This window comes from Ammodytes marinus (assembly GCF_949987685.1).
Source record: "Ammodytes marinus genome assembly, chromosome: 24".
Classification (NCBI taxonomy): Eukaryota; Metazoa; Chordata; class Actinopteri; order Uranoscopiformes; family Ammodytidae; genus Ammodytes; species Ammodytes marinus.
Window position 1 is genome coordinate 8,585,817 of NC_137228.1, and position 24,997 is coordinate 8,610,813.

Genomic DNA, 24,997 nt, shown 5'->3' on the forward strand with positions numbered 1-24,997 from the left:
AATCTTAAACTTTTCAGTGTCTCCCTTTAAAGCCCCCCCCCCTTCCCTTCCCAGTGCCCCTGTGACATTTCTTCCTTTTGCAAAAACTGGGTTGTACGATGTGTTTTGAATGGGTCGACAAGTGGAAATTATGAAGCTTTATATGAAAAAAAAACATTCCATTGAAAGAGCAGCTACCTATACCTTGGCCCCCTTCTGTTTTGTGGAATCCAACCAGTTACTTTACAGGAAGTGAAAGCAAAAAAAAAAAAGAAAAAAGAATGGGAGTAACCCCTCAACTTGCAGCTGTTAGAATTCATATGAAAGAATTTAAAAAAATAAACTGTTGTAGCATATTCTCTGCTCATCATTGTGAAACTCCTCTGCCCCTCCATTGTTTTTCTGTGCTTCTTCAACTCTTCCCCTTCCTTTTGCCTGTGTAAGTGTATTTAAAAAAAAGACCATGTAGATGTGTGCACACTTTGCAATGTTTGAGACGTACTGATGACACATGCTCCAACAGGATGATGAATGATGACAACAAGAAATAAAGAAAACAACAAACGAAAAAAAACGCTCCACTCCAGTCTCTTGTGTAAATTCTTAGAACATGTTTATCAATGTATCTCCAGCATAGTATCTCGATGTGATAGAGGCTAATGTGTATCAATCATTTTAAATATAAATTGTTAATGATAAAATGCAGTACAATTGTATGGCCACACATACACACTAGGTCATTAGTGTATAATATCGCTTATTCTTGGTTACAGTGTTTCATTGCCTGTGTCATTGGGTCATATTCTATCATTACATTTTGCAGAAATTTAGCCCTATCACATGTTGGTCCACCCTGTCATCTTGCTATTTTAGAATAATAATCAGTCATATCGTGAAATATCTTCATATAAATCTAGTGTATCATAGCCAAGTGGGGGATGGGATAATATTCATATAAAAAAAATAACAAAATATCCCATTTTTCTCCAAATGAAAGAAAACCTATGTGTGACTTAACCTATGTGTTTATTCCTCCAATGGGAATTTAAGACCAGAATATATACTGTTTTATTGATACTTGTACCCAAAGGTGTTTGCACACAATGCACAGAATTAACCCACGACATACAGTAGAACGTGCTTATTGACTTTTTACAGGTTCAATGTGTGAAGTTATCGATAGTGGCTGTGGTCAGTAGGGCGGGTCACAAAGTAACTTAACATCTTGTTAAAATGGTACTATTCAGCTTTTCCTTTACAAATTAGAACATTTGCAGTTTGGAAAATGAAGCATTCACATGTTTTTTTTATTTCATTATATCACTGTTGAAACTTGTTTTAATGGGAATTCCCTATTGCCACTACACTGCATTTTACAAAGCAAATGTTGCACTTTTTTAAAGTCAAAGACATGTAGTTATCATATTAACTTTGCAAATTCAAATGACACATATATGTGTCATTTGAATTTATATATTTGAATTCATATATATATGACCATCCTATAAAATATGATGCATCAGTAAGGATTTGTCGACTAGAAATGATAAAATCGCTGGTCAATGTAGACATAACAACATACAGGAGGATATAGGCCTATATGTTTCAATATGCTCTTCTGTTGTACATGTTGCTGGCAGTACATCTGTAGTTATACTTTCTAATTGTAAATACTGCACCTTTGAAATGTAATGCAACATTGTACACTGCTTTTACTTCAGTATAGGATCCAAGCACTTTTTCTTTCAATTAAACATCCTAGATTCGTTGTTTGTGCTGTCTTTCATAGCCAAAACCACCTTGTCCACATGGGTTGGGTAAACCACCTGTTGACAATCTAATGACGGATTATCCCTTTAGTGCAGGTGAATGCACCAACCAATGCATGCAACAAAGTGTGTTCTGACATGCATAATGCAGCGTTGCCTATAGTCGTAATGTTGCGCCAAACAAAATAAGAGGGTTGACGACTTGGAGAAGAACATCTGGGGCCAGCTGCTGCATAGGCTACACGCTGCGTCTTTAAGCTCCGCCGCAAGTACAATTAGCACGCCGATCAGCTGTATAGCGGTCCGGCGAGGGGAGGTGCGGAAAACAGAACGCTCTCTCCTTCTCCTTCAAACACCCCCACCTTACCCACCAGACCTCATCTACACCATCACCACTGCTCTCTCTCTCTCTATCTATCTCTCACACACTCACTCTATCCTTATTTGCTGCCGACCAACCGACCGACACTTGCAGCCATTTTACGCAGGACGAACCCGATCATGTCGTGAGTTAGTGCGTCGCTGCTGGTCACCTGGGCAGAGCCGCCGGTGGTCGCACGACAAAATATCGGCCAAATAAAAAATGGTGAAGAGGAAAAGCGTGGACGAGAACGAGCCCGAGTGCGGGAAAGGAATACCGTTCCCCATCCAGACCTTCCTGTGGAGGCAGACCAGGTTAGTAGTGGACCAATAGTGGCCTCAGTACAGACAGTGCATCAGTGGAACATTGATAACAGGTGTTTCTTTTACCATTGCCGCAAGAAAGAGAGAAAAAAATGAAGGGAGGATCTGAAGGAGGTTTTGACAGCAGCAGCCGTGTGTCAAAGTCACTGCCTGCCTGACACCTGAAAAGGCGGCCGATTATTTTAATGCCGTAGAAGAGGCTGAAAATAGATGTATTTTCTTCAAGAAGAATTCGTGTATAGGTGTCATTGGATGTTTTTTTTAATTGAGGAAGGTGGGCTGTGTGTATGTGTGGGACCCCCTTTTTTTGCAAGGTTATCTTTGAACGGAGACGTCACACACCTGTAAAGCAAATTGACCCAGCTGATCTTATTAAATCATCTGTGGCTGCAGTGAAATGACTTACTGTAAATGCTAATGTGTCTGCAAAATGTCATGTATTGCATATTGTTTTTTATATATACAATTTGAATTATATGATCAGTTTATTTATCTAGCCTATATATATTATAATATTTTATATTTTTTAAACATTATATTATATAAAAGTGTAGAAAATGTGTTCTGTGTTGAAAAGAGGCTATATATTTATGTAATTCTCTTTCATTTGTGAAACGAAATAGCCTATAGTTTGACATTGGAGATTTTATTGTGTGTTTGTGTGTGTGTGTGTGTGTGTGTGTGTGTGTGTGTGTGTGTGTGTGTGTGTGTGTGTGTGTGTGTGTGTGTGTGTGTGTGTGTGTGTGTGTGTGTGTGTGTGTGTGTGTGTGTGTGTGTGTGTGTGTGTGTGTGTGTGTGTGTGTGTGTGTGTGTGTGTGTGTGTGTGTGCAACCAACCTTTACACCTTTTCGAAAACCTTGTACATTAAGCATGTTTTCCATGTCTTTTTCTTCATATCTTCCAGTGCTTTCTTGCGTCCTAAGTTGGGGAAGCAGTATGAAGCTTCTTGTGTGGTGAGTTCATTCATAATGCCATGCCATGTCATATGTCTGATGAGGGCTAAACAATCTCTGTCTCCCACTTCCCACTAATCAGTTTTCACCTGTGAATCTAGTAAAGGGCTCTTGATTTTACATTTAGCAAATGAGTTTTTCCCCCCCAATGCTTTCCTCCTATTATTACCCAGGAGCCAGACGTTTACGGAAACTCATATCCGTAATGACGCTTTCCTCGAATCCCCTTTGGATCTAAACAGAGCTGCCACTGTGTCTCTCCCATAAGCATTGCCTTGCTTGAAGCCATGCGGGACATTTAGGTAGTCAAAGAGAGAGGCCCCTTTAGTTCCAGGCTTAATATCTCTCTCTCCCTCTCTTTTGGCTGCCTTCCCGCACCAGTCCTTTGAGCGAGTGCTGGTGGAGAATAAGCTCCACGGCTTGTCTCCGGCCCTGTCCGAGGCCATCCAGAGCATCTCCAGATGGGAGCTAGTGCAGGCCGCCCTCCCCCATGTCCTCCACTGCACCTCCATACTGCTGTCAAACAGGAATAAGCTGGGTAAGGGACCGTATGCTACACACATTGAGTTGACAGGCTTTTCCCAGGCTATCCTGATTCAATGTAACACAAAACTGATGTTCTCCTAGTCATAGCAGGGCAGTCAGGCTTTCTAGTGAATCCACAGCTCTGGATTATCGGGAACAAGAATTTAAGACAGTGAATAAAATGTTTTGACGGGTAGTGTATTACTGTCTGGATGTATTTTATATATATACCTTGCTGTGTATGCGCTCAAAAAAATGGTATTAATACACAGCCAAGGCTCTGTAAACTGGAATGTAAACAAAGGGGGCCAACCGTATGGCCAGCAACATGCCCATTTACAGAGCCTATATTGGCTGTGTATTAACACTGGATTATTTTTCATTAGCTCAAGATGCGCTCACGAAACACATCAGTTGTTGATTCTACTGCAAAGAAAGAAAAACCTGGACACACAGCATGAGGAATAAAATCCATGTGCGATCACCAAAGGCTTACCTCAAGTAGATGTGCCAAAATTCCTTGAATCGTGTAGCCTGATGTTACACATTTTTCCTTTTAATGCAATTACCTTTTAAACGATATACCTCCAGTGTGATACCTGTTGCATTCCCACCACCACACAAACACTATATTGCTTCATGCCCACCCATTCATCCCATACTAAGCAGCAGCACTCAAAGTTAAAGGAGAAGTAAGCGATATGGCCCTTTTAGCTAACTTCCTGTCAGCCATTGCAGTTAGCAGTCCCCTCCCTTAAGTCCTTAAGTCACCACCACATGAACACGCAGCCGTCTTCGTCAGATAGTGCTGCGATGGAGAGCAGCGAGTCATCGTTCACGGGGCACAGAGACTCGCCTCTTTATAGCGCTCTGATTGCGTAAAAAGACGAGCGGGATACTCGACAATTTATCTGGCAATTACTGCAAAGCTGAATGACTGGGAGACCTGTGTTATGAACTGTGCATACTGTTTAAATGATTGCTGTATGTATATAGAGTGATTTAACATGTATATTGACAACAAAATATCACTTACTTCTCCTTTAACCCCTAAATCCCTCTCCGGCAGGCCACCAAGACAAGCTGGGCGTGGCCGAGACCAAGCTGCTCCACACGCTGCACTGGATGCTATTGGAGGCGGCCCAGGAGTGCAACCACGAGGCGGGCCTGGGCCATGGCTGGTCGGCGGGGGGCGGAGGCAGCAGCAGCAGCAGTGCCTTCCTCCAGCCAGTGGGGAACCAGGGCTCATCCCCTGGCGCGCAAGGGGCTCCGGGGGCTCCAGGCTCTGGCTCTGCCCTAGGGGGGTCGTCGGGCCCCCAGCACGGAGGCTCCCCACCAGAGGACGACGAGCACACACGCACCAAGCTGTTCCACAAGAGCATGGCCACGGTGGAGCTGTTTGTCTTCCTGTATGCGCCGCTCATTCATCGGATAAAGGTAAACCCGTATACCTGGTCATACGAATGTGGTACTGCCCTGGAGTCATGGAAGAGAAATCCCATACACAGAGTTTTTTCATTGTTACTCTGACGTTTTGAGATAAGGGATAAGATAACATAGACACGTATTTATCCGAAAGGAAATTATTTTGCCAGCTTCCTCCACAATTACAGAAATGATAAAAAATCATACAAAATAAGTGAAATGAAGTGTTATAAAAGAATATAAAAGCACAAAGTGTTACATTTAAAAAAGAAACAGTGCCTCATAGAAATAATAGATATCCTGTGACAAGTCATATTGTACATTAAAGTACTAGTTGCAGGACAGTGACCATAACATTTCATTTTATGATATTTAAACTTGATATTGAATTTGAAAGCACTAAATAAATGCACATAGTAATGAATGAAACATTGTTAGTTATGACGTTAACCTGGGTCTTTTCGATCATACAACGTTTTCCTTTTTTAGAATAGTTCAATGTCATAAGAGAATGAACATCAGTTTCCTTCTAAAATGATTACTGTCTCCATTGCCTCTCCTTCTACTAGCACACACATACATACCCAGGGTCACCCTATATGGTTATTGATCTGTGTATGCAAACAGATACAAGGACACAATTACAGTACTCTTGGGACAGCACCGTGTTTCCTAACTGAAGAATAGATTACTGCTGCTTGTGAGTGATCATGTCATAATAGCAGTTTACTTAAAAAGTTAAATTTTACATGTTGCTTCTTGCTTTGAGTAGATTGTGATTGGATAGTAGAAACAAAGGGTGAAATGTGCAGCAATGCTTTCTCTATCCATGAGATTTTAAATGTTTGTATTTTTTAAATTTTTTTATTTGATTTTTAGGAGTCGGACCTGACCTTCCGATTGGCCAGCGGCCTGGTAATCTGGCAGCCGATGTGGGAGCACCGGCAGCCCGACATCCCTGCCTTCACTGCGCTCATCAAACCCGTCAGAAACATTGTAACAGGTGAAACTAAATCCTTACTCCCAGCCATACATGTACCTTTAAAGGTGCAGTGTGAAGAATTTATTGGCATTTTTTCAGAACAGACCCAGTAGAAATGGGGAAAATAGTATACATATACTGTATGTACATTTTTATGAGTGTATGATCACTTGAAAATGGAAGTTGTTGTTTCTTTTATTTCCTTAGAATGAGCCTTTTATATCTAAATAGGAGCAGGTCACCCTTCAATGTTGCACCTCCATGTTTCGGCCATTTGTGTTTTTATTGTGGGTGTCCTGGGGAAATGCACCTGTTGGATGAGGAAAAAAAATAATATTGTGGAAAGACCTGAGGCAATGGTGGATGATTCCATCTTTCGAAACTAGCCTCTTCTCCTTGAAGGCAGTTGTATTTTCAGTAATTGTTTTTGATTAGAACCTTTTTATATGCCAGTAAATATTCCAGTATTACACACTGCGCCTTTTCAAGAGTTCATCTGTTTGTATTTGTATCGCGATTGACACATGTAATCTGCTCCCGCCATGTCTCACACAGCCAAGAGGAACTCCCCAGTCAACAACCAGTGCAGCCCCTGTGGATCTGGCAACCCTGGTCCCATGGTGAGCCAGATCCCCCCCCCCCTTGTTGATTGAATGTGTTCAGGGGCAAGATGCTTCTCTCCTAACATCCCCCCTGAGGCTAGCTGCTAATTTTCCATTAGCACCGGCCATGTGGGAGCATTAGCTATAGTTAGCCAGGTTTACCATAGACTCCCCTCAACCCCCGACCCCTCATGAGCCTTTAATTATCAGCCTGTCTTTAGTTTGTCTCTGTCTTTCAAACCAACATCAGTCCATCTCCTTCTCCACCCAACAGGGATTCCAGGTGGTTTGCGAAGCCACCCAATCGGATTCCTCCTCCCCCTCGGCCGGAGAGCAGAGCTGTCGCCGTGGTAACTCGGTGGAGAAAGGCGGCCCTTCCTCCCAGCCGCAACCCCCAGCCCCACCGGTCAAGGGCCCTTCCAAGAAAAAGTGAGCACTGTTTAATCAATTTAAACCTCAGGAAAAAAATGCATTTGGTTATGTAAGCGCTGTTGATTTTTTCGACTTGGGGGGGGGGGGGGGGGGGTTGTGTTCAGGCTTAATGCGCGTTCGGGCCGGCCATAAAGCAGCAGGGGGGTAGAGGTGTCATAAAAAGTGTAAATGCAAAAACGCCCCTACGGATGGGAGGTGTGAACATGATAAATCCCAAAGGACACTTTTAAACCCAACGTTCTCTTTCCTCCTAAGTGTGTGGTCACATCTGATCTCACACTTAAAAGTAAATAATGGTTTGTGCAAAATTGCTGCAGTGATGTTGAAAAAAACTCAATAGAAACAAGAGAAATACAGAAGAACAAGTGTACAAACTACAACTGTGCATTACCTAGCAGAGCTTAAAGGCAGAATCACGCACAATTACAGTAACATTTCTGCATTTTTGGCTGTAATATACCGTCAGTTTCTCATAATTGTTAATGTCTGAAATGTGCAAGAAAGTAATTATCTGTCAAGCCTGAAATTTGACACCGAGAAGGGTGCATATACACAATAATGGATTAAACAAAATATGAATTTTGATTTGATTAATCCCAAATAATTGTAATTCACAGGAAATATCGAGAAATATATTACCTAATTGGTGTGCTGTTGATGTACACGATAAGAGATAAGTAGAGATTGTCTTATGCAGCAGAATATGCCCATGGTTTTCACTAAAAAGAATCTTAAGTGAGTGACATTGAAAACCATAGAGTAGATTCATACCGATCATTATATAAATACACTGTTTTCACAAAAGCTTTCACACATTATACATTTTCCCGTGACACACCCGGGAAGCCATTGCTGGTTGAAGCGGTGCAATGATTCGTAATGTGAGCCGCACTGACACAGGGCTGGTGGCATCATCTTCTTGATAGCTAAACATTTATCCCGGCGGCGGCTGTCACACTGAACACACACACATACACACACACACACACAGCACAGCTTGCTACGATAGCTTGTGAGAGTATACAAATAGCTCCTCCTTCCACAGTGCAATTTGTCGCCCTAAGCGGTACTGTCACACACACACACACACACACACACACACACACAGCCTTGTATTGCATGTGCATTAGATCCATCTGACATTTGCCCACAAACCCTGGGTAATTATGTTGAAGTAATGTGCTACATGTCTAATGCTGGCAGTGCCCCTGGCCCTGGCCTGACAAGGCCTTGCCAGATCTGGTTCTGGCCCACTGCAGGCCTGGCATTGTTTGGACTGCACTGCCAGACTAAAGCTCAACCTGTGCTCGCTTGGGCACAGACAAGGCAGCTTTAACCACCAGGAAATGGTATCTTTCCAAACTAAATTAGATCAATAAACATTACAAACCAATTGCTGCCAAGAAGAGCTGTTCACATGGCGATGTATTGGTCGGAATATGATCTTATCCGGGTTGATATTGGAGTATTGCTGTGCATGTAAACTCGGCCAGTGTTATCCTCACCTAGATCTAACGTGAGGTCCAAGATCTAAGTGTATAGCAACGCCTGGAACCACTTCCAGCTTCATCTCAATCTAAACAAGTCATGCTCTCTATGGTGATCCCTCTGACAGCCAGCAACTGACTGCAGATCAGAATAAGCCCCCTCCTCCACCCCCGACACTAGTTATATCCTCAAACACCAAAGGGTTTTAGAGCAGTCACATGGCAACGAAGGAGCAGAGAGAGATTTGTAATATCCCATTGTTTCGTAGCACACTCTCAATAATGAAGGATTAATTATAGCTTTCAAGTGTTTGTGGTCTGGAATATGTATGCTGCCGTGTCTGAAACGCGCTGCATAGGAAGCAAGAAATGTTAGCAGGGAAAGGAGAAGTGAATGTAGATAAGCTGTACAGCAAGATAGATGTGTGACATTTTCATAGCATTTGACTGTGAGAAGGAATTTATGTTGCACTTCCAAGTTGTTGGATTCCTACTTTAGGGATCTAGAGAGGACGTACCTCTGATTTCAGATCTTCTCATTAGACACTGTCACAGGTTATATAAATATATTTAATAAATATATACTGTGTATATATATATATATATATATATATATATACTCCTACACCTCTTTACCAGATATAATGATTTATGCCATTAGGTCTCTGTGATTAATGCAGCTTCTCATCCTGTTGTGCTGTCGATGCTGAGGCAGTTTCCATGGCAACCACTGCCTGCTGCATCTCTCTCTCTCTCTCTCTCTCTCTCTCTGAGGGGCCTGGGGTGACTGTCGTCACTCGGTCTCCGTGGCAACCTGACACAACAGCAGTAGGCAGTGTGTGTGTGTGTGTGTGTGCGTCGGCTAGACAGTGAAATATGATACAGCCTCCCTGCGCTGTCCACTCTCCGAGTGATTCATGTAGATATCGACCATCTCTTCCTGCTCCATTTATTACAGTGGCTAAGATTAAATGCCTTACATTGTCTCTCTCTCTCTCTCTCTCTCTCTCTCTCTCTCTCTCTCTCTCTCTCTCTCTCTCTCTCTCTCTCTCTCTCTCTCTCTCTCTCTCTCTCTCTCTCTCTCTCTCTCTCTCTCTCTCTCTCTCTCTCTCTCATGGTATATCATTATGCTTCTCCACAGTATGGGAGCGCTTTATACGCTCACCAGCCACTGACCTTCATTCCAGCTTATTTATAGTGGACTCACGTACTGTAGAGGCTGATGCTTGCAGGGCGGCTCTGCCCTTGTTTACCATCCTCCTTTAATGCATTATTAATGAAGCGATGTGGCAAGGAGTTGATGACATATATACCGTAATAGGAAAAGGCCCTGACATAGTGTGATTGTTGTGTATGTAGTTTGTGGTGTGTAACAGTGCTGACAAGGATCAAAATTATGTTAAAGGCATTCCTTCATGAACCCTGGTATAACTATTGAGTTGCCAATTCACTTCTAATTCCTCTAAATTACCTCCTAATTTGCCTTCCACAATTGCTTTGCTTCCATAACCATATATTCCATGTCTTAGTTTTTTTTAAATGCGCTTTTCAACACACACACACACACACACACACACACACACACACACACACACAGATTAACGACTAGCTTCCTTTAGACATCATGTTGGCTGATCACATCCGTGTCTGTTCGGACTGAAGTGTCTTTCACCGAATTCGAGGGTATATGAGAGTTGGCTATTAAAAACCCCTCTCCTCCCCTTTTGTCAAGGACTTCTGCCCCTGCCGGCCTGCCTGCGTCCCTGGCCCAGCAAGCGCGCTACGCCACCTACTTTGACGTGGCGGTGCTGCGCTGCCTGCTACAGCCCCACTGGACCGAGGAGGGCGTCCACTGGGCCCTGCTCTTCTACCTCCAGCGGCTCAGACACATCCTGGAGGAGAGGCCCGAGAGACCCCCGGAACCCCTGCTCACTCCTCTGCCCCGCCCGCGCAGCAGCTCCATGGTGGCAGCCACGCCATCGCTGGTCAACACACACAAGACGCAGGTATAGGTCAACAAAAGATTTGACACTTAAAAGTCTTTATATGACTGTTGCTGAACATACATATACAACACTTGTTGAGATGTAATAAGTTCAAAAACAATCTGCCAATGGCACACGTGAGAATTCACCTGTTAAGATTTCTCGGAATTAGATGCAGTAGTAGTTACTAGTAATAGGAAGAACTTTTGTCTCGTAGTCTCTTGTTGTCTCTTGTTAGGTCATTTGGGTCTTATATTAAGTGCCATGGGTACTTTTGACTAGATTTAGACCTGTATCCTCTGTTGTTTTTTGCAGGATATGAGTCTGAAATGCAACGAAGAGGGAAAATCTCTGAGCTCAGAGACCTTTGCCAAGGTTTCTCTGACCAACCTCCGTCGATCGGCAGTCCCCGACCTCGCCTCGGACCTGGGCATGAATATATTCAAGAAGGTGAGAGCCACACATCTTAAAGTTGTTGTAGTTAGCTGGGTCAAAAGCATACATGACTTTACTGATTCAATGATGTGACACTGTAATTATGTGACAAAGTGTGCTCATAGTTTAAGGCGAGAAACTGCAGGTGAATTTTTTTTTTTTTTTTAATTGTAATGTGCAATTTGGTAAAGATCTAACTTATCCTGTTTACATTTTCATCTCTTTGAATACCAACAATCTAGATGTTAGATAAAACTTAATTTAATTTAATTTTCACAACATATTAGTGTCCAAAGGTTTAACTAAACAGATTTCAGATACAGCCTTTTTTCATTTTATATATAAAAAAATACTATGTACAGGCCTTAAAAATGCATTATCGGCATGGTTTTAAATTGATAAAAATCTTGTGTTAAGATAATGGCCGTTAAAGATGGTTGTATAGGAAAACTAAACAGACGCAAACAGATAAGGTTTGGTAAAATAAACACCTAAATGTCAGATGACATGTTATGGAAACAATATAGACCAACATTTCAAAATTGACCTTGGTTAAAAAACATTGTTTTTGCCTGCAGTATCATGCCTTATAGTTAGTCTTACATGTTTAAAGTAAGAATACCAGAACTCAACTACACCAACTATCCCAAATAAATACAAATAGCATTAGACAACACATTTTGAATGCCTGTCTTTTCAGTTCAAGAACCGGCGTGAGGACCGTGAGAGAAAGGGCTCCATCCCTTACCACCAAGCGGGGAAGAAGCGTCAGCGGCGTATGGGCGTTCCCTTCCTGCTCCACGAGGACCACCTGGACGTCTCCCCCACACGCAGCAACTTCTCCTTCGGAAGCTTCTCGGGCCTGGGGGACGACCGGCGTGCGCTGGACCGCACAGGCTGGCAGGCCACCATCATGGGTAGGCTAAGACACCGCATGTCACCACAAAATATGTCACCACAAAATTGCATGTCACCACAATGCACAATAGGTTGGTGACATATTGTTTTTTTAGAGGAGGCATAGTAATAATCCCTAACTTAATTTCTATTTACATATTTCAGTAGTTCAGCATTGTTCCTAGTTCAACCTGATATATTCCTCCATTGCGCTACCTTCTAGGCAAATTCACACGGAGAGGCAGCTCAGACATGGCCGCCGACGCAGACAGCCTGAGCGCCAAACACTCGCACTCCCATCACTCCCTGCTCCGAGACATGCCCGACCATTCCAACAGCCACGGAGACAACACCGTCAAAGAAGGTGAGGAGGAATTTCAAAATTAAACTGGGCCTACAGGGCTATCTTAAACAAGGACCGAATTGTAGACACACACACACACACACACACACACACCCAATAGGAATCTTAGGCTATTATTTATTCCCATAGACTTAAAGATCTTGTATGTTAGCATCAGGAAAAGTAAAACAGAAAATAACTATTTTTTGATAGGAAAGTTCAAGTACTGTCAGAATGCAGCAGTGATTGAGGTCAATCCAAGTTGATATAAAACACTCCATGCAAGTCCCACAGAGGCTGGCACAGTGCATGAGATGTATCAAACATTAATTTTTTTTTATGAAAATATACAAATACAAACAACAATCATATCGCAAACCGTCAGCTACACTAAACAGCAGATGCTGCCGGCTCCACAGAGACCTGCCGAGCAGAAATAGGACAGGATTATATAAGTGTTATATTCCTGTGACAATGCTAATTTACATACAAATAACAGAGCTGCTTTAAGACTCCGAGGCACACTGCTTCAAATGCATGCTATTTTTTTTTTTTATAGAGATAATTTCATTCTCAATAGAGGTTTACTGAGAACAAAAGAAAGAGATAATTATAGAAGAGGGCTGATTCTGACTTGATCTCTAGAATAAAATGAAAAGGAAATGAAGGAATAAAATCCATGCACGATCACAGAGGACTTATTTCATGTAGATGCGCCGACAGTGTTGTTGTAATTACTCAGAAAATCTCCTTATTGGGGAGACAGAAGTTACGCACTAGCTTTAAAAGGTTAATTTGGGGGGTGGGGGGGGTATAGAGAAATTGAGTAGAAATTAAAGTCAAAGATGCTGCAGTTGAAAAAGTTCAAAAAAGACAAAATCGAACGAAAACACATTTTCTCTACATGTTATTCCTAGTATTGAATAATTATATCACCATAAGTCAAAACTAAATTATTTTGAGGCACCTGGAAGCAAACATAAGACAACAACATGCTTGTAAAGCAAACTGTTGGCCCTGCTGCAGTGAAACAGTAACTTTTCAGGAAGCTTTCTAACTTCAAACAGTGTCCCAGGGATCACATTTTCCTGTGTGGTATGTTTGTTTATTCAGTTATGAGAGTATACCTTAGAAAATGTTCTCTTCTGTTGACACACCCAAAGTTACGTGGTGCAAAAACTATCGTCCAGCGTCCAACTCTTCCCTCTCACACACCCTCCCACAGTGCGGTCTCAAATCTCCACCATCACCATGGCGGCGTTCAACACCACAGTGGCGTCCTTTAACGTGGGCTATGCTGACTTCTTCACCGAGCACATGAAGAAGCTGTGTAACCCGGCGGCGGTGCCCGAGCTCCCCATCGAGCCGCTGGCCTGTGCCAACCTGCCGCGCAGCTTCACCGACTCCTGCATCAACTACTCCTGTCTGGAGGAAGGCGAGAACATCGAGGGCACCAACAACTTTGTGCTGAAGAACGGCATGCTGGACCTCACTGTGAGTGTGTGTGTGCGTGTGTGTGTGTGTGTGTGTGTGTGTGTGTGTGCGTGTGTGTGGAGGGGGGAGGGAGGGGGGAATTGAATTGTATGCTTTTCCTTGTAATTTTTCTTTTGATGGATCTAAACAATTTCTCATCTGCCTTTCCTACAGGCGGTGTTGCGGGCTCTATATGCCGTCCTGAGCCACGACATCAGCTCCAGGATCTGCGACGTGGCGCTCAACATCATCGACTGCCTGCTGCAGCTGGGCGTGGTGCCAGGCATGGGCAAGAAGCTGTCCAAGGCAGAGGACAAGGAGAACCAGGACTCACGCGCCAAAGACTCCATGGGCCAGGGCCTTGGAGCAGGAGGCGGCGCCCAGGGAGGAGGCTCTCTCCCTGGGGCCGGCGGAGGGGGAGGGGGGGATGGAGGTGGTGGTGGTGGTGGTGGGGGAGGGGGCAGTGGTGGAGGGGGCAGCGGTGGAGGGAGCGGGCAGGGCAGCAAAGATGACGTGAAGAATAACAAGGAGAACGATAAGAAGGTGGGTGTGTATTCTGTATTTTTGTATTAGCTTCTGTCTGTCTAATTTTTTTATTTCTGAAATCAAAAAACTTGATAATGAATTCCATGCCACCATTGCACGATAATACACTGACGTGTGTGTGTGTGTGTGTGTGTGTGTGTGTGTGTGTGTGTGTGTGTGTGTGTGTGTGTGTGTGTGTGTGTGTGTGTGTGTGTGTGTGTGTGTGTGTGTGTGTGTGTGTGTGTGTGTGTGTGTGTGTGTGTGTGTGTGTGTGTGTCGTTAACCATGAACAGGAAGAGGGCTCGGGCTTGACCACCCACCGCCTGGCTCTGACCATGCTGATAAAGATAGTCAAGTCCCTGGGCTGTGCGTACGGGTGTGGAGAGGGACACCGCGGACTGTCCGGAGATCGCCTCAGAATGCAGGTCAGCACTCAGCCGCCCCTTACTCTGTGTATGTGTTCACTTTCCACAAATCAGTGCAGTTTGCGACGGCCCGATGTGTTTTAATTATTGACCGTATTGCTCCTTTAGCGGGCTAAAAGTTTAATGACACTGAAATGAATCCTGCCGGGGTGCTGGGCTGGGCTTTTAAGGCCAGAACACTGCATGTGAAAAGGACATTTTTAACTCTAAACTTAACGGTTTAGTCAAATAAACGCCTAATTGTATGTGTTTGACCTTTTATTTATACAAGTATGAAAGAAGACTTACAAATAGCCAAAAATCACAAAATTGACCAGTTCTTCTTAAAGCTATGTTTTTGCCTGCAGTGTAGCATATTGCGTTTTCATTCTCTCATTCTCTGAGTTATTCTTAAAAAAATCAAGCCATCCTCCAAAACATTGCTTTTTTTTGCCCCTAATATGTATTCCTATGATTATCTTTTCAGGCGCAGAACTGCCTGACCAGCCTGTATAAACTTGACAAGCTGCAGTTCCGACAGACAATGCGCGAGTACGTCAACAAAGACTCTCTAAATAACATTGTGGACTTCCTCCACGCACTGCTGGGCTTCTGTATGGAGCCCATCACCGACAGTAAGTATGTGGCGGGCCTTCTTCTGAGGGAGACTGGACGCACCTCGTTAGCGCGCAGAGAAAGCATCTGCGCTGATTGCAAATTCACAACGGGGAATGCATTAGGTATTGAGCAACACTGGTTTTGACTGCTGATACGATTTAGGTTAGGACTGATGCAGCAAAAAGTAAATAGTATGTGCAGTAGGGCTGGCTGCAACTTAGGATGTTTTTTTACCATCCTAAATTGCTGAATTTAGTTTTTGGGTGTTCAAGTCCATTCTTTGAAAGTGTTGTTTTGGCCGACCAACAGTAGAAAAAAATCAAAGGTTTTGAATTTAGAATGATGGAGAAAAGCAGCAAATCCTCCGATCTGAGAACCCAGAAGCAGTGAATGTGTGGTATTATTTCTTGATAAATTGCTGAAACAATTAAGTGATTTTCAAATTGGCTGTCAATTAATTGAGGAATGAATTGGGTCTGCTGTACTGTGCAGATGGTAAGCTCAACTAAACTGCCTTTAACTTTTCTTTAGTTTAAAAATATAACCCTAATAACCTTCAAATCTATAATATTACAACTAAAGGTCTAACATTGGTGCTATTTCATTATAGAGAAGTATCATATTAAAAGGTTTAGTCACGATCTAGTGTGGTTTACAAAGCTGAATTGCACCACCGCTGTCTCACGCCGCACTTCGACCTTGCATTCCAGCGCTATCTCTATATATATCTGTTTTTCCCCCTTTCCTCCTTCCACTTGTCTCCACTTGTCGTCCTCCTTCCTGCTTCCATCTTCCCCTCTTTTTTCTCCATCCACTTCCAACGAGCCTGACTCCTGTCTTCCTTTACTCACTCACTCATCCATTCTGTACACTTGCCAATCCAAAGCTTTGCCCCATTTTGCATCTCTGCTCAATCGGCGGCTTTATTGCTGAGCATTGAGACACATTGTAGTATATGCCAATTCAGTTTTTGTACTGAAATTTGAATTATTTCGTGCTCAGTTTACTACAATCAGCGCAGCAATAATATCGTACACAATACCGTTGGCAAGTTACTGAACCGATGACTGGTTTAATTCTCAAAGTGAATAGGGCACCCTCGTTTTTTGGTGTGTCAATCTGTGTGTGTGTGTGTTTACGTATCCAGTTCGCCTCCTTCCTTCCGGAGGGTGGGGTGCCAGGTCCTTTTTTATTTTTTGTACGTTCATGTCTGTGCTGGCCTTGATGTCAATCAACTTGTGCCCCGCCTCTTTTCTCTTGCAGAGTACGGCAGTGCAGGTGAGAGGTCCAGGAGGGCGAAAAAAAGAAACATCGGTAGATACCCACGATCAATAATCCAATGAACAGCTAATAACACAAAGCAATAAAATGAATATCCACACCCGATCAGAGCCTTCCCTAGACACCGCTTCCATCGCTGCACCCCTCACTCTGTCCGACAAATGAAAAAAACTCGCCTGCAAAATCCAGACTTATGATTTAAAGATGGAGACAGCGGTTCTGGAGAATGCTTGTTGTCAAAATCCCTTTTTATCTCAACATCATTGAATATCTCCTCATGTACATACTGTGTGTGCCCTGAAGAATATCTCTTAATAATACTAATAATAGTTAATACTCAGCTTAGGAGAGGAGATATTCACTGATTTTGATGACAAGCATTCCCCAGAATCGCTGGCTCCACCCTTTTTTAAATCTGGTATTTATTTTGCATAGACAAAAAAATCAACTAACTGGACCCAAGAGAACAAGCAGGCTACTGTATGTACTGTATGTATTTATAGCAGGCCTTAGTCAGTTGCATGTCTTCCTTACCCCCCTACCCAGAATCCTTTTCAGTTTGCTTCTCCCACATAAAGCTTTATGGACCCTTTTCCTTTGCCCCCGTCCACCACTCCCCTTTCTGTTGTCGGGGCTCGATGTTTAATACCGAATCTGGTCAGCTGTCAATACTTCCCCTCCCCCCCCCCCCCCTTTCCTTGTGACTAAACCATCCACTGTGTGAACCGCTACCTCCATGTTGCTTCCAGACAAGGCGGGCTTTGGGAACAACTTCACCACGGGCGACAACAAGTCGGTGGCTCAGACTATGGAGGCGGTGGTGGTGGGCTGCATGTTCAAGTCACTCATCACCCGCTGTGCGTCCACCACGCACGAGCTGCACAGCCCCGAAAACCTGGTGAGTGCTGCTATGTGTGTGATCATCAGTCCTGCTGTCTCCTAGGGCTGTGACGAATAACCGCAATACCGCCAATAACATTACCGCGGGGTGGCGTCATAACCAAGATCATAGTTTTGTTTTTCTTTTTTTTTATCAAATATTTATTGATTTATAGCAAACATACAACAGAGATATGAGACAGACGACGAGATGAAACAGGTCTACAAACCCCTCCAACCCAGAGGACTTGCAGACAAATAATGCGTTATAGTAATCATTTTACACTTTCCGCGGCATCAGCTAAAGTATTCAAGTTTGGTTTTGCACCATGTGATCTTCCAACCGACTGTTCCATGTTGAGAATGTCCAAGATCATAGTGGATTTTGTAGTTACAGTAGCATATAGGCCTGTGCTTTGTATGAAACATATACGTATATTTTAAATGTGTCATCAACTTTCTTCCATTATATATCATATATGGATTCAGACTATCCGATTTCATCTTGCAGTTGAATAATTGATGGCTCGTTTCCAACTGAGCCTAAAGAACTATCACTTACTCTGCCTTTGTTAATGCGCTGTGTCATACATGATGAATTGACCATGAGCTGTACTTAATCTCACTATAGTACCACTATACCTCATTCAAACAATTATGGCCAAATTAAATGTATTGCAACATATGTTTATCCATATATTAAACCATTTATTTGAATTTTTCATCTTACCAAAACACCTTATTCTGTAAATGATATGTAAGACCACGCTGTGACACCTAGAAAGCCTCAAGGGGCTGGCGTTGGCTTGTGTACGTTGGCAGAAGTTGGCACACTTTTAAAGGTTGGGTTTGTTATGGCACGGATTCAGTGGCCTCCCACTGACAAGCTGGAGCTCATTTACACCATATAACACTATCCAGGTATGCACCCAGGCTGCATTCCAATACCCAAACTTCCCTGCTTTTAAAGTATGGTAGAAAAAGATGTAGGATGTCCCAATACATGTGGTCAAATGCAGGGAACGCAGGGACGTCTTGTTTGACGCTAACTGCAAAGTCAGTTTGAGTCTAGGCCCGATTTCACACACCATTCGACATACACACATCCTTCCATCTCACTTGTTTCTGGCACTCCCCCACCAGGGTCTGTACTGTGACATACGCCAGCTGGTGCAGTTCATCAAGGAGGCTCATGGGAATGTGTTCCGCCGGGTGGCACTGAGCGCGCTCCTGGACAGCGCCGAGAAGGTCGCCACCACCAAGAAACCTGAAGAGAAGGAAGAGAGCAAACAGCCCGCCCCCAGGAGGTAGCAGCCCAATCGGTGGCCTAGAAATGCTCTCAATTACATCACGTTGTGTCCCTAGTCCAAAACCACATGCCGACTTTATGCCAAATCAGAGCTACGCTTCTCATCACCGCTAGCTGTCTTTTTGTTTTCTTGTGTTTTATTTCTGTCCTGTCTGCATCTGTTTATTTTTTTGGCCTGAGTGACTGATATGTTGTTTATTTGTTTTTAAAAAGAGGTGGCTGTAGCAGTACTGGGCATCACCTTTAAAAAAAAGATGAGACCACCTATGACTTTTATTTCTAATTTTGCATACTTCCTGCATGGTCAAGTTCTGCTTAAAGGATTGCTAGACATGGTTGAAGATTGCCCAGTTTGCAGGTCCTCTAGTCCTCAACATCCACTAGCATGAGATGGGGCTGAATCCCAACCTGCCCCCTCTGGAATTGTTGTTACGTCGTACACACTGCCAATAGACAGACTACAGATCTTTCACTTGTTGCTGTGGAAGTATTGTTTTACCTGACCCCATCATTCAGGCTTCAGAGTTAAGATAATAAATTGCATATTGATATGCTTTACATCTTTTCTATCTACATAGTCCTATATGAATAATTGGATGCATATTATGACCGAAATACTTTTTTCAAGTATATAATATTTAATTAAGGCCGCTTAAGCGTGCACGTTTGGATTCAGCCATTACTGCATCAGTAGGGTTTAGTCGGTGTTTAAATCAGGTGGCCTGAGTGCTCTGTCTGTGTGTGTGTGTGTGTGTGTGTGTGTGTGTGTGTGTGTGTGTGTGTGTGTGTGTGTGTGTGTGTGTGTGTGTGTGTGTGTGTGTGTGTGTGTGTGTGTGTGTGTGTGTGTGTGTGTGTGTGTGTGTGTGTGTGTGTGTGTGTGTGTGTGTGTGTGTGTGTGTGTGTGTGTGTGTGTGTGTGTGTGTGTGTGTGTGTGTGTGTGTGTGTGTGTGTGTGTGTGTGTGTGTGTGTGTAGGTCAGAGGCGGGTGTGTCCGGGGAGAAGGGTCAGGTGTCCAGTGCTGCAGATGAGTGTCGCAGCTACATCTCCAGCAGACCCCCCCAGACCCCCGAACAGTGAGTGTCCACCTCACAGCCTCTCCATATAGCACCATGTACTGTGTGTCCAGTCCAGGCTTCCACCTTTCTGCTTAGAAAAATGAAAAAACTTGTAAACTCTTCATGTTGCTCCTTCTCCCTTTCACAATAAACACACAGGTCGCAGTGTTGTACAGAAAATGACCACAAAATAATTTAACACATTTGTAATTTTTTTTAAAGGTCACCCCTAAATAATGTTTTTCAACATTAATATGGGTTCCCGGTGTGACTAGAGATTCCCAAATGCTGAGAAAAAACAACCCTCTATCTTTATCTCCCCTCGTGATGTCATAGGGGGAGAATCCAGGCCCCTTTCTTTATCAACTAACACTACCTCCACCTATGTTAAGCCAAAACCCCCAGATCCCCCTGAATCAAACTAGCAGTTAGATTCAATCTCGCAGTTTCAGATTCAGGGTCAATCGGAGCGGACTGGGCTCTTTGGAAGGCGGGGCTTAAAGAGACAGGCTCTCAAACGGAGCGTTTCAGACAGAGGCTGAAAAGAGCCAATTAAGCACCGGCACTGTGAGAAATAAATTTTTTTTTTTTTGCACACTAAACCGAGAAAACAGTTTCTAGTAGAATCCCAAATTATCGTATTCAACCTTAAACATTAGAATTATATGTGACCTTTAAATGCTAAAGATTCAAATCCCACCTATGTCCCTCCAGTGATGAACAGATCCCGGGTGCTCTCCTTGGCAGGAAGGACTTCTGGAGGAAGATGTTCAAGTCGCAGAGTGCGGCCAGCGACACCAGTAGCCAGTCGGAGCAAGACACGTCGGAGTGCACCACCGCCCACTCCGGCACCACCACCGACCGCCGCTCACGCTCCAGGTCCCGGCGCATTTCGCTACGCAAGAAACTCAAGCTGCCCATCGGTAAGAACGCTGCAGATCATAATTCAGCACATCGCCTCAGGATAATCCCCCTCCAAATTTTTTTTTTAACCTACAATTGTTCTTTTTTAGAGGCAGAACTCAAAAATACATCAGGTAATTTCAACCCAACATTTCTGATTGTCATTGTCGTTCAATGACAATCAGAATTTCCCCCGGAGCGGTACTATCACTATCACCAATGTTTGCGTTACATAAAACTCCCCTTTGCATTGGCACACAGATTTGAATCCAACCTTTAAAAAAAATATACATTTAATGAAAACAAAGCTACCAAATCATTATTTTTTTATCATTAATCAGATTGAGTGACAGTATGTATTTCCGTGACCATACTTCATTGCATTTGCTGTCCCAGCTGTCACCTTGAAATTCACTTGTGTTTTTTTGTGCGTCCGAACATTGGAGAGGCCATGTCACTTCATCTCTTTGGTCTGTTTTGTGCCCACAGCATGCCGTGGGACCGTTCGCCTTCCACTCACTCTCTCTGTCTTACGTATGTGGATGTGGGAACCATCTTCACGCATTATTCCTGTCATGTTTGTCCTTGTGTTGGTCATCTCTCCCAGTGTGCACGCTGTTTCAGGACCTGGGTCTAATTGTATTTGCAAATTGTTTATGAGATGGTTTAAGGGCGCTGCAGAATTGGACATTTTTATGCAGTTTGTCATATACTTTTTCTTCACAGAAAGCTCTGAAAAAAGTTAAGACCCCACTCTAATTGATCAGAGTTTTACTATTTATAGGTATTATGAATAGATAAATCTCAGGTAAATTCATTACAGTCATTTTCATATGAATTAATCCATGATGAATTTTTCTTAGGAAACTCTTAACTGGAGATATTCAAAATTAGGTTTATTTTCTTAAACAAACTAGTTAAACAACCGGAAACAAAATACTCCAAATGCTGCCCAGTGTGCATTTCATAGGTACTATATGTAGAATTATATTTAGTAGAACATATTGCCATCCCTTCTGACAACTTATTTCTCAGCTCCACTGCTTTTATAACTGCTTTCTGCTTTTTATAGGACAGTACTCTCCACTTCCTCCATCTGGTATCTACTTCTGTTTGAACATAACATGAAAGTGTGTTTGCAAATGCCTCTCGACCATGGTCTGTCCTTGAAGTTGTCTTATTAAAAGCATCAAAGTTCTGTACCTTTTTTTTTGTAACTGTTTTTGAATGTCTGTGAGTTTAAATCCCCTTATCGTATGTGACCAGCAAATGCTGTCATTAAACCCGTGTGTGTGTGTGTGTATTTGTCTTCATAACCCCAGTGTGTGCAGTACATTTGTGGACTCACACCGTCCCTTTTGCTCTATAGTATGGGTTTTACATGTGCATTTTGTATTTTATTCAATTCTTTTCAGGCAACTGGCTGAAGCGTTCGTCTCTCTCTGGCCTGACTGACGGTGTGGAGGACCTGCTGGATATCAGCTCAGTGGACCGGCTGTCCTTCATACGTCAGAGCTCAAAGGTACCATAGTGTATTTACAGTTCATTTGTCATTTTTCATGCAATTTTTTTAAATGATTTTAGAAACAGTTATACAGTATGTACATGTTGTTGTTGTGGTTGCAGTGGTGGGTTATCCCATCTAGCTTCTTGTCCTTGAAGGCAGCTTCTGTAAATTCTTTGAACACACCGTTATTGCAACACTTACCTTTTTTAATGGATTACATCAAATATGAAACAAACTAATTATTGAGAAAATCTGCTGAATGTGGGTGTCTGGCACCAATTGCCTGTAAGAAAACCTGAGCTTTTTCCTTCTATTTTTGTTGGTGTTAGTTTTTATTTGAATTGGCCTCTTGCCTGCCAGACTATATATTTTATGTGTGTGTCTCAGGTGAAGTTCACCAGCGCTGTGAAGCTGTCGGAAGGCGTGGCAGTGGGGCCGGAGTTCGGCAGGGACGAGGAGGAGAATTTCTTCAAGCGGCTCGGTAAATGGAGGTCTGGCAGGAGGAATCCATCCAAGCTTCACCACACAGAAGAGAAAGATGGTAGACCTCCCCCCACCCTGGGGTGCCCCCCCCCCACCCACGCCCCCATCGTCCTTTTGTCTAGTCCTCTCTCTCTCTCTCTTTCTCTCTCTCTCTCTGGCCCTGCCTCTGTATTGTTCCGTGTGGTGTCTTGTCTAGCCTCGCCAGTCGTGGTCTGTTGTCCCGTCCTCCCATTCTCCATGTCAGCTCTTGCCGTACAGCTGCCTGCCACTGTTAGACCAAATGCATTATATTCTTTTTGAAGATTTTTTCAATTATTAGAATGATTGGCATGATCTTCAAGCTTGCTTCCAAAAAGTTCATGTAAAACAATGCAGTTGTGTGTCACTTTAAGGCAAAAATGTCAAACATTTAAGTAAGGAAATAACACAATCACCCTGTCACAAATAGAAACATTTAAATTACAATATACGATAAGATTAAAAGCATTCACTGGGTCTGGTATGAGAAGTAGCTTACAGTTATAAACCGTTAGTGCCACAGTGGTTGCTGTTAATTATGAATCATTGCTGGTCATATAATGTATGTTATTATCATAAACAGAACCAATTTTCTGACTGTTATCTAAAAGTTAATGTAACATTTTCTATGTAAAACAATTTTCACAAAGTGGTTTTGATTTTGGAATGGCATTTATTGGTGATAATATGATTATTGATGAACAAAAACTGACAGAAGGCCCTGTCTTATTGAAAGCCACATTGTAAAATCCTATTTAAACCTAATAATGTAGCTTATAAAATGCTTTCATGGTACATTTTCTACAATAAATAGAAACCAACTAGATTGCCATGCATGTTCAAGCCAAAAGTGGCATCAATGCAGCGTTTTTCATTGACTTTTGGAAATGCAACACATTCCTTTTACATAAATCGTCACACGTGTCGATTGTTACGTGTCACATTTTGTAGACGACAAGGCCAGACATTCAGATGTGATGAAGAGGAGTGGACTCGGGTCACAATTGGCTTGAGTTATTTATTTATTATTTGCATATTCCAAAATCGATCGTCCTTTTTCCGAAGAACAGCAGATTTTGGCAGAAACAATGAAAAAGTAGAACACTTCGTCTGTGTCTTGTATTACTCTACCTCCCCCTTCTGTCCGTCTATGAAACCATCTTTCTACTGCAGAGCGTATTTCTGTGCTATGTGAAAAGCATGACGCTGTCGGCGCTCTCTCCATCTCTTCTGTGGTGATGTCTGGTGGTATTTTCCAATGCCTGAGTTTCAGTGAAGTGATCAAACAGAATACAGTCCACACACAGCATTCTCCTGTACGGCTGCAGTTACACTTGTCATTTCAATGTGATTTATTATATCCCATTATACGTATGGAAAAAAAAAACACATTCCATGAGAGCTGGAAATTGCCTCACCATCAAATGTGCATGAAAGCTACAGTGCGTAACTTTTTCACATTAACGAATGCAGGGTTAGTTCAAGCCATCGCCAAACAAGTTGACACAATGTTGATATAGCCTAACAGCTCCACAAAACTCTCTCTGTATTTCTCAGTATGGCAGCATTTACAAACCGGTGTGCCCCCCTCCCCCCACCCACCCGACACTGGCGCAGGAGCTCAGAAAAACCCCAAGAATCCATGTGCTCTTGATGACGCTAGTTGATGATAATACCTCAGACTTCCTCATGGGGGCGGCAGAAGTTACACACTATAGCTTAAAGTTCACATTTCGAGGGACAGTTCAAGATAATAAAAAAAAAACTATTCCACTACTAAAACACTAGTATATCCCATGAGATCACACAGTAAATCCAAGTGTTACAAAGGTCGATGGCTGTGTGTCCATCTCCCACTCGGCTTCGTTTGTTGGTGGCTCTTGCAATGTCTATATGTAATTTCTAGTTACACCCAAATATGCTAGTAAAAATATAAAATAAAATGACCTTCACTTGTTCTGTTATACTTCTCTTTCCTTTCTCTTCTTTTTCTTTTCCATCTTTTCTCCTCCTTTTTCTTGTCCTTTGTTCGTTCTCTCCGTCAG

At 42.9% G+C, this 24,997-nt stretch overlaps 1 protein-coding gene across 1 annotated transcript in view; it reads left to right on the forward strand.

Annotated features, from left to right (window-relative positions):
* Nucleotides 1–2,331: 2,331 nt before the first annotated feature.
* The window catches only part of unc80 (unc-80 homolog (C. elegans)), a gene marked incomplete at both ends in the record, with an annotated part of 46,303 nt that continues 23,637 nt past the window's right edge, over nucleotides 2,332–24,997 (forward strand). The window contains 22 exons of the mRNA XM_080052681.1: nucleotides 2,332–2,423; nucleotides 3,337–3,385; nucleotides 3,767–3,923; nucleotides 4,980–5,347; nucleotides 6,215–6,338; nucleotides 6,873–6,937; nucleotides 7,194–7,348; nucleotides 10,571–10,844; nucleotides 11,139–11,273; nucleotides 11,959–12,175; nucleotides 12,379–12,519; nucleotides 13,724–13,992; nucleotides 14,146–14,514; nucleotides 14,790–14,921; nucleotides 15,388–15,535; nucleotides 16,782–16,832; nucleotides 17,549–17,697; nucleotides 18,822–18,985; nucleotides 19,961–20,059; nucleotides 20,756–20,964; nucleotides 22,360–22,466; nucleotides 22,839–22,992. Of these exons, the coding sequence (XP_079908807.1) occupies nucleotides 2,332–2,423; nucleotides 3,337–3,385; nucleotides 3,767–3,923; nucleotides 4,980–5,347; nucleotides 6,215–6,338; nucleotides 6,873–6,937; nucleotides 7,194–7,348; nucleotides 10,571–10,844; nucleotides 11,139–11,273; nucleotides 11,959–12,175; nucleotides 12,379–12,519; nucleotides 13,724–13,992; nucleotides 14,146–14,514; nucleotides 14,790–14,921; nucleotides 15,388–15,535; nucleotides 16,782–16,832; nucleotides 17,549–17,697; nucleotides 18,822–18,985; nucleotides 19,961–20,059; nucleotides 20,756–20,964; nucleotides 22,360–22,466; nucleotides 22,839–22,992 (3,628 nt within the window). The remainder of the gene's footprint in view (nucleotides 2,424–3,336; nucleotides 3,386–3,766; nucleotides 3,924–4,979; nucleotides 5,348–6,214; nucleotides 6,339–6,872; nucleotides 6,938–7,193; nucleotides 7,349–10,570; nucleotides 10,845–11,138; nucleotides 11,274–11,958; nucleotides 12,176–12,378; nucleotides 12,520–13,723; nucleotides 13,993–14,145; nucleotides 14,515–14,789; nucleotides 14,922–15,387; nucleotides 15,536–16,781; nucleotides 16,833–17,548; nucleotides 17,698–18,821; nucleotides 18,986–19,960; nucleotides 20,060–20,755; nucleotides 20,965–22,359; nucleotides 22,467–22,838; nucleotides 22,993–24,997) is intronic.